Here is a 10,038-nt window from a genome sequence, read left to right as displayed (position 1 = left end):
GATAATTTACAGAACTTTTATTTACCTTTATAGGCGGCATACTCGCGAGTCATTTGTATACGTGTTGACTCGCCTTCGACTACACACAGTTGAATCATTCAGAGGCATGCCAAGGCGATTGTTACTTTCAACTAAAAGTTACCTGTACAATCGACTCATGCGAACACCGTATTAATGATAATCGTACTTATTTAACTATTGCTGTTAACCGGTAAAAATTTCATTGGTTTACTGGTGCTTTATGGAACCGGTTTTTACTGCAAAGCAAAAGAAAAATAAAACGACTCAACTAAGGGTAAACTCGAAATGAGCTCCAAGCTACAGAGAATGGGTACCGGCATAGAATTTGAAAGCTGTAGTAAAGAACTTACTATTTTGAGTAGATTTTTATTCGCCCTTAGCGAATTAATTGAGCGACTCTCTTGGCGCCACATCGCCACAAACAGTTAGCAACCCCTCTGTCAATGTCGTGGCCGTTTGCAGCGAATTGAGTTCAAAAGCGGTTGCACGTGAGTACTAGGTGACAGCTTTTGCTTTTGAATTGCTTAAGCCGACACGTGAGCGAAACGAAAAGGAAGTGAAAGAAAGCATTTGCCATTCATTCATCAGATAAAAGGTAATTTTAATTACCGTTTTCAGTAGTTTTACCCCTACAACAACAACTCTTGAAAAGGGATGCAAATTTATGGCAGCAAGATTTACTTACATTCTTATGCACATACATACATATGTACATATACAATCTCAAAAATTACTTATAATCGTTCACTAAAGCGTTACGTATAATAATATATTTGTACATACGTACCTAGGAATATGTGGCATCATAAGTACCTATTCCAGAGTGTTTGCTAGAACCGAAGCTGTGCTATACAATTTTTAAATTTTTGGCTGTTTTATAAGTATTAGTTGCGTTCCCTAACTCGCAAGAAGTTTCATGATATTACCAGAAACCGTTCCCGTACTCGGTTCTCTGGAAAAGTAGGGAAAAAATGGGAGATTAAAATCGGTCCCGTCTTAGTCGATAGTTTTAAAACGATATTTTTTGGAATCGATTGTATCCTATCGAATCTTTAATGTACATTACAAAGTTAATGTTATTAATAATATATTGTACTTTATATTAACAACCAATTTCACGAAAGCAACTTAAGTGGAAAATGATTAAAATTTTTTCAAAACTTGTATGGAAATCGACAGAAAAAAAAAAAAACATTTTCCACTTAAATTGCTGGTGGAACCGACTGTAAAAATAATTGTCTTTTCTGAAATTCGTATTCGTATCTCCAATCTGTCGTGGCGGGACATATTTGTATAATTTTTTTTTTTTTTTGGTAATCTTTGAAATATTTAAGGTTAATTGTCCAAGTTACAAAATGTAAAAATCTTTCTATTGGTTTTTAAACTAACTTTTAATGCAAATAAAATAATTTTATGTCGAATATATTTTTTATTTTGGCTTCAGCGTTACCCAGCGGTTCCATTTTTTTGCAAATCTATATCATACTACGACCTTCGGCTGCAAACGTCCATACGTCGATACTTTAGAAGTCAACTGTATAGCAATATGGATATATTTTGAACTTTAAAGAGCACAAATTTGTACTGTCTTAGGTTAGCATGTGGCAGGATTTCAACCCGCGTCTTCGGTGATGTCAATTAACACGCTTAACTTTACATAAGCAAACACTTATTAAATCGCAAAGTGTTAATTATTTATTAGAAAATGAGACCAATATTTAGATACAATTTTTTGAATTTTGTATCGATATTTGGAATGTCGAGTCTTTTTATTCTGATTTGAATGGGATCCTGATATTTTTACAGCGATACTTTAAATGAGCACTATATCGATATTTTCGGTTAGAAATCGTGTAAATACATAAGCATGAGGAAAATGTTGTACATATACATACATACATATATATTTTAAAATATAAATACTGCAAGTGTGCAATCAATTTCCCACACTTTGAGCACTTCAAAACGCTTGAAGTTCAATAAATTTTGTATCACTTTTTTGCAAGTAAACGTCGAATAAACAAAACATAAATGCGAATTCTTATATGTACATACATATGTATGTATGCATGTACATTAGACTGCATCACTCCCCATACAAAAAAAAATTGGTATTGTGTTTCCATTGAAATTATAAAATCTGTTATATTTTAAGATGTTCACAAAAATATTTCGGAAAAATATTAGAAAGGTAGGATGAACGAACGTTATTCTAAGTTGAATTAAGATGTGTTGATATTTGAAAAAAAAAATGGGACACGAATGAATTTTTTTGGAGAGAAATAAAAACAGTGGGAAACACATTTCTACTGAGATCCCTTAAGTCTTAATCAGAATAGTTTTGGCCCAGTTATTCAAGATTTTCGTAAATCAATCTTCGAAAAAATTAAAAAAAAACCAGCATCAAAAATCTCATTATTACAATTCCGTTAAAAAGATTTTTAAATATTTCTATGCCGATTTTTTAAGCTTAATCTGTTTTGTCATCTGAGGGGACTTTTTTAAAAAGTTCTTAAAGAAACTATTTTTATTCATAAAAAAACTTAATTTTTTGTTTTTTTTTTAAAACGGTCCAGCTCACTTTTTTTGGTGGTGCAGTCTAATGTACATACATATATTCTAAACAAAAATAGTATGCTATTAAATAAGTAATACAAAAATTTTAGTTTCTATTTCTTCGGTTTTGTATTTGTATGCCAATAAAGAAAAATATTTTAAATCAATTAATTGTATATAAGTGCACAAATATATGTACATATATGTGCAATATTTATGTATAATATTTAACAATTTCACAAAATTTTGCAAACAAAGAACTTGTTTACAATAACCTCGACTTTCTTAGTGATTGGTCGAAGAGAGCTATATTAATTATTGATACAGACATTCCATTTTTGCCCCACTCTTCCCACTAAACATCTTGAAATGTACCGAAAATATTTCAAAAATACTTTGCTCTACTCTTTTTTCAAATGCAAATAATGTGCCACCATATTTTCAATCAACAACCAAATGTGATGTATTCGAACAAAATCGGAATGAAATGTTGATTACTCATACGCCCTGTGCAACAAATTGCCGTTTGTTGACCTGCGATTTGTTGGCAATTTGCCATCCCGAGTGTAGGTGCTTACGTTTAGCAATGAAATGCATATATCAGCATACATGAATTTTTTGATGAGTTTTTGCCGTTGCCCTTCAAAATCTAAGATTTTGTGACTAATTGTTTTTCAATTATCCTGTATACCAAACTCACTCGAACACATAAAACCCGTTATCATAAATTCGGTAACTTCGGTCTATGTATGTATGTATATAGCTACTATTAATTAAAACAAATTGACATTTATGATTAGACAATAAAAGGTTTTTTATAAATGCTTTTAAAGTAGTTGACGATGCGAACGAGCCCCTATTTTTTTTATCACTTAGCTTATCGCATTAGTAATCACATTTTTACTACATACTACTTATATATGTATAAACAGAAAGAGAGTATTGAGTTGTAGTAATTAATAGCGTGTACGATATCATAATTGAGGGTAAACAAAAATTTATATACATACATACACACATAATGCTTGAAAAGTATTATTTACATTGTAAACTCCTTCCGTTTCTGGTTTTGTCAAAGTAATATGTATGTAAACAGCTTTTCTTTAAGTCTACTGTGTCTGATACAATAGAAATAGTGCTGGGCATACTTAAATACTTTTTTATTGAAAGTACCGGTTTGCATACTATGTAAATACCCATATACAACTTAATGTTTAAAGATTTCTTAAGTAAAAAAAATTGGTAATTTAGAGATGCCCAAAAAAATTTCGGGTGCTAAATACTAAAGTAGAGGTTCAGGAAAAAAGGAGTAATCGGTAATTTTTGTTTTATTTTAATTTAGAGATTGACAGTTTAGTGAAATGCTTCGTGTTTTTCAAGATTTTCTTCGAATATTTTGAGATTTTTTAGGGGTTTCACGGGATTTCTTTGAGAACTTTAGGGTTTTTCTGGACATTTCTTTGGAAGTTTTGGATCTTATGATTTTTTGTAAAAACTTTGAGAGGTTTTTCTGAACTTTTCTTTGATTATTTCAGGATTTTTGGAGACTTCGGGATCTTTCCAGTTTTTTGTAAGAACTTTGGGGTGTTTTTCTGGACTTTTCTTTGGGTTTTCAGAAGTTTTCGGGATTCTTCGGGTCTTCGGGATCTATCGGGAATTGAAGATTTTTTTCTGGATTTATCTTTGTTTTTTTCAGGGCTTTTCGGGATTCTTCGAGCCTTTTCTATCTTTCGAGTTTTTTGTAAATACAATTTTGCTTATAACTGAAACTAACATATGGCGCATTTTGCATCAAGCGAACACTGAAAAAAGGTGATGCTCTAGAATTCCTTCATATTTTGGTTAATTGTACCTGCGTAAAATATGAAATTGTGTGCATATTTTTTTCTTTATATGATGGTTACTTTTCGAGTTATGGACTTTCAAAGAATAGTAAACATTAAAAATAGGATTTTTTTGAAGTATTTTTTCGTATTGAAAAAAGATTCAAAAAATTAGTAAACTTTACAATTTTGTGAGAAAATTTCTCGCTTTTCTTTTATACCACACCGGAATTGGAAATTTAAAAATGAAATTTGAGAAACTTCGAAAATTTTTTTGTTTTCAAAGTATACGTTCAAGTAACGTTTCTCCTGTAGAGTTGTACGACTCTTTAGAGTATTATGACTATACCTGAGGCTATATTTTGCAAAAAAAAAATTTTTTAATTTTCACTTCCGGTGTGGTATAAGAAACAAAATATTGATAATTGATTTCGCATTTTTAAAAGCGAGAAATTCTCCCACCAATTCGAAAAAATTTAATAATTTTTTTAACTTTTTTTCAATACGAAAAAATACTTTAGCAAAAACTTAATTTTAATTTTTACAATTCTTTGCAAGCCCATAACTCGAAAAGTATTCATATAAAGAAAAAAAATATGCACAAAATTTCATATTTCACAAAGGTACAGTTGCCCAAAATATGAAGGAATGCTAAAGCATCACCCTTTTTTCCCCGACCGCTTGACGCGAAATGCCCCGTAATATGTAGTATGTATGTATGTACATATATCGTGTACCTGCGAACGGTTTGAATGAAATATCTAAAAGCCCTTTAAAGTTAGTCACTCGAATTCCCCAAATGATACCCAAAGTCAGCCAAAGGCCGACCACTTGCCTAGTTATTATTTCTAAAGCATGTTGCAGCAGGTAGAAAATTTTCAAGAAATGATCAGTGCAAACACACAAAAGTATTGTAATGCAGAAAAAACTATGTCTATAGATAAGTTACTAAAATATAGCGTAAAATAAAATATCTGCATTTTAATTTCGGAGCAAAACAATGCCAAGCCAGCGATGATTTTAATATGTTTTATACCAAAATAATAGCAACAGTGAATCGCGCCAAAGTTTGTAAACCTTAAAAAAATCAGCCGAAAGAAACCAAATATATATATAGTGCGTGTATACACTTCATACATACTTACAATGATGAAATTATGGACTTTTGTTAATTAAATGCATTTAAATCTCGTACGATAAACTCACGCGCACTTGCAATCGTAAACTTGCATATATGGAATTGATCGGTAGTGAGCGATGCCCAACGGAAATCGAAAGCGGCCGGATACGCTGGAATTAGAGGTGCTAGGAGCGCGCCAAGTCGAGTCTTCCGATGATGAGGAATGTGCGGTCACAGCTCGTGTTCTACCAAAGTCGCATCAAAAGCATTATCAGCTACAACCAGAACAAGAGAAGCACTCGCCAAAGCCACAATCCTTCAATGCCGACAAATTGGAGAGCACATCCGATGACAATGCGCGATCGTCGGTGTCATCGCCACAACCACAGCTGCATACACAGTCGAAGGCGTCGCAAAAGACGCGTCCCCATCGATGGTTTCATCTACGTCGAAGACCACGAGCCGCCCCTGCAGACACGACGGAGCTCACACATCTACCTGCGTGCGAAATCAGTGCCACAAATACCGGCACTACGAACACTGCCACCGCATCGCTAGCCAAGCCCGAAACACCAGTCATCGCCAACTCGACCACCACCATCACTACAACGCTGCCTACAAGTGTGACAATACCCGACGTTGCAGCTGTGCTCCCGCGACACGACTCCAAAAAGCGTCGAACTCGCACACAAACCGATAGTCTCTACAGTCTCGCTACGCTTGCTCAAACGAACGAGATGCAACGAGCACATCAACACTCCGAACCGAATGTGTCCAGAGCGCTAACCAGTAGTACGGGTGACCACTTACCGTGGTCATGTTCGATGGCCAACGCAAATAGCACACAAGAAGAAGCAGAAGCGGCAATTTATTCAAACGATGACACTGTCACTATCCAACAGGCGACTCGGGCATTTCACGAGCTTGGCGGCCGCGAACATATATTGCTCACTTCTGAGCTGGCAACGTCAGCGGAGGAAGTGATCGAGGGCGTAATGCAGCCACCAACGAAAAGTTTCAAGGCGTGGCTAATGTCTGTTTTGGGCAAGTTGTCTGGCTGGAAGCGCAGAGAGTGCGTTCGGCGACGTTCTCGTTCAACGCACACCGCAATGGACACGGCGGCGGCGGATGATGCGGCATTTGGTGGCAATGGAGGAGCGGAAAGCTTAGGCGAACATAAAAGTCTGAACGCTAGTGGCGACTTAGAAGCATTGTCAGCAACGACGAATACAGTAAACGGCGCTGGCGGTGGAAATGGCATATTTGCTAACACCAAGGACAAAGGAATACGTCGATTGTCACAGATGCGACGCCGGCGCAGCTCATATTACTTTTCTGGTAATTCATTTAAATGTTAAGTAGTAATGCTTATAAAAATCACTTAAATAAAAAGTAGGCAATATTTAAGGTTATATTGCGGTGGTTGCTTCAGACTTGAAACTTTTTCTCTTTTTGATATCACCCACCATGTTTAAACGGTAATCACTAAGTTATTAGAAAAAAAGTAGTAATAGCACTCACTCTTTTCGAGGATACCCTTCCGGCCAGCTCATCCACCATGTCTTGATTGTCGCTTGGTCATAAAAATAGATGCTTACCTCTCCTAACTATTCCACACAGTTAAGCAACATCGACTGCAGTATGGAACGCACTTCAGGGATCCGAAAGCATAAAGTTGTTGATAGACAGCTATCAGCAATATAACTTAACCCTAGAACCCATACGGGGTGCGTAGACCCCAGTACAAACCAAAGCTCTCATTTATTTATTTTGATATGGCGGTATTTTTAGTGTTTGCCATAACTTTTTGTTAATAATTAATACATCCAACTAAAAAAATGGTTTTAAGGATGCCGTTTTTAAGTTATTGGGGTGTACAGGAACCCCAAATAGATTTACGCAACAAATAAAAGGTATGATTTGTATGGTTCAGGGGATGTGATTAGTGAACCAGAGGCTTGAAACCGGTTTAGTCTATATACGTGATCATCTGTGTTATGAGGATGAAACCGAAACTTCCAAGCATCCAGCGACTGAAACAAGTGTTCACATTTTTATTTCTTTAAGGTATACAAGGTTTTTCAAGTTTAATTTTTTGTTTTGTTTTGTGCTTTAACCAAACCATATAAATCAAAGTTTCAAACTTTATTCAAAATTTAGAAAAATTCAACAAAAATTTCGATCTTTTTAATCTGAATTTTTAGAATATTAATAAATTTTAACGTGGCAATTTTGGCTAAGATAGTTGAAAGTCTTTTGCAAGACAATTGAAAGAAAGTCGGCAAGAATTTTTGAAAGCTTTTGTTTATTCTGGCATGAAGGTCTTACAAAAAGGCTTACATGCCAACTTTCATGTTGAAAAGCTCTTCTGACAGAAAGCACTTGTATATCATTTTGCTCGCGATGCTTCAACAGCCGCAATGGCCGAGTGAACAAAGCGCTGGCATACGATTCGAGTTCGGTCGAGTTTTAGAGCGCTGGAATTTTTTTTATTTAATTTTTTTTTTAGTTTTTAGATTTTGTTGTTTTGAAGGTAAAATTTTAAAAAAGAAAAATATTTATAATTATTCCATTTAATTTTTATGAACTCATTTAAATTTTTCTTTATTAGAATAGACCTGTTAATGTGCGCATGTGGAGCTTTTAATAGTTGATCTCAATAAATTTCTTAAGTACAGACCAATTATGCTATCGAGGTTGATCAGCAAAAACTAAGCAGGACTTAATTATGACATTTATCCACATTAATATAAAAAATCTTCTAAAGAATTGAATGTGTTTCTTTTAAAATTCACCTTAATTTGTGGATTAATCGTAAAATTTACTATTAACGCTCCCCAAGAAAATTAATTGCTATTTTTCCTAATATCGTAAATTTTCACTATATTTAAAATATAAACCATAAATAGTTGAATATTTTTTTACTGTGTATATGGGAATTCATTGAAACTCTACATAAAATGTTTATTTCGAAATGGGCTCTCAAATACTTTTGACAGACAAAATCAGAGCTATCATTAGTTATATTTTACGAACATGCGGTATATTAAATAAAAGATAAACAAAAATTTTGCTTAATTGGCGTGCAAACCTCTAATAATATGTTTTTGTAATCTATTCCAGAGAATGAACGCAGAATTCGAGCCAACGACCGAGAATTTAATGCACAATTTAAATACGCCGTAAGTACATACATACATACATACATACATATATATTATATAGATTTTTCATACAATATTATTCAGAGACTATAATTTCCACACCTTTTCATCGCCACCTACAATATTTACCATAAAAAAAAAAAGAATCAACAATGCTGTTTGCTAGACGAGCCCTGCGGCAGACGCATTAGGCAAAAAAAAAAAAAACAAAGTGCATTGTGTGTTACCATTTGTAACCCCATTCAGACAGTGGCTGCTTCTAAGCAAATAGATAACGATTCTATGGGTATAAATATGCAAATCGTATGCTATGAATGTAGGTACAAACGTATATTCAAATACGGTCATTGGTGGATTGATAAGTAAAGCGGCATAAGAGCAAATCGAAAATATATGAAAGAAGGCTCAATGTTCGGAGAATAGCAAAAACGTGCAGTTTACATTGGCAAAGGAAAATAGTTTATGCGACACTTTATTTTGCGCGTTGAGCTGAATAACAGTGGCTTAGATGGACTTAAGTGGTTCCATTTTAATGGAAACGTTATTGCCCTGCAACATTCGGCTGGAAAATATCGAACACTTATCTTTTACTATTTTTTTTTTTTTTTTTTTTGCAATTTCGCATTACATTTGCTGCATTTCCATTTATCCGCTCTTTGTATGTACTTTTGTGCCTGCATACCTTGGAGAGTGGTCATATGCCGCTTATACTAACTAGCTTGTCATTGATCTTTGCGACCAATAGCGCTGACGGCTAGCGATTTGTTGGACTAATTGGCGTATTGACATTGAAAAAAAGACATAGTAAACAATAACACGCAGACAAATACGCACGTGTAGACGAATAAATTAAAAAAGCTGCGGCGAAAATGCACAAAATAAAAATTCACAAAAAATAACAAAAAAAAATAGGAGAGAGAAAAGCAGAGCATATTTATTAACACAAATGAGACTGAAAAAATGTTTCGGGTTTTGCGGCATGCGTGCGTCTTTCTCAGTAAAAATACAGAAGACATTTAAAAATGCCATTGTATAAAGCCTATGACGGCTAATTATATTTTTGGTGTTCACACTTGCCTGGTTATCAGGTCATTTGGTTAAAAGTTATTATTCTGTAGTGTATTTTATTGTTCTAAGCTGAATAAAAAAATATAACCTGTGATCAGGTTATGATGAAAATACGATTTTTTGTCTTCAAAATTCGCACGCGCTTTAGGCATTTGTTCACATCTCTGAATTGCTGTGAGAGCTCGTAAGAAATTGCTTTAAAATCTTAAAAAGTCGTAAACGAGTTAACTTCAAAGTCTACTAAACACCCGCATTGTGTGGGTGCCAGGCCATAGAGATATACAAT

General features: G+C 34.3%; 1 protein-coding gene across 3 annotated transcripts in view; it reads left to right on the top strand.

The window, feature by feature from the left end:
* The first annotated feature begins 5,490 nt into the window (after nucleotides 1-5,490).
* The window catches only part of LOC118733041 (phospholipid-transporting ATPase ID), a 33,909-nt gene continuing 29,361 nt past the window's right edge, over nucleotides 5,491-10,038 (top strand). For all 3 annotated transcript variants that reach the window (XM_036462211.1, XM_036462210.1, XM_036462212.1), the window contains exons 1-2: nucleotides 5,491-6,858; nucleotides 8,644-8,702. In XM_036462211.1, the coding sequence (XP_036318104.1) occupies nucleotides 5,658-6,858; nucleotides 8,644-8,702 (1,260 nt within the window). In that variant the 5' untranslated portion in view covers nucleotides 5,491-5,657. The remainder of the gene's footprint in view (nucleotides 6,859-8,643; nucleotides 8,703-10,038) is intronic.

This window comes from Rhagoletis pomonella, unplaced genomic scaffold (assembly GCF_013731165.1).
Source record: "Rhagoletis pomonella isolate Grant_MI unplaced genomic scaffold, Rhpom_1.0 Rhpom_scaffold_00002, whole genome shotgun sequence".
Classification (NCBI taxonomy): domain Eukaryota; kingdom Metazoa; phylum Arthropoda; class Insecta; order Diptera; family Tephritidae; genus Rhagoletis; species Rhagoletis pomonella.
The sequence above is the reverse complement of the archived record's forward strand: the minus strand, read 5'-3'. Positions and strand labels throughout refer to the sequence as shown.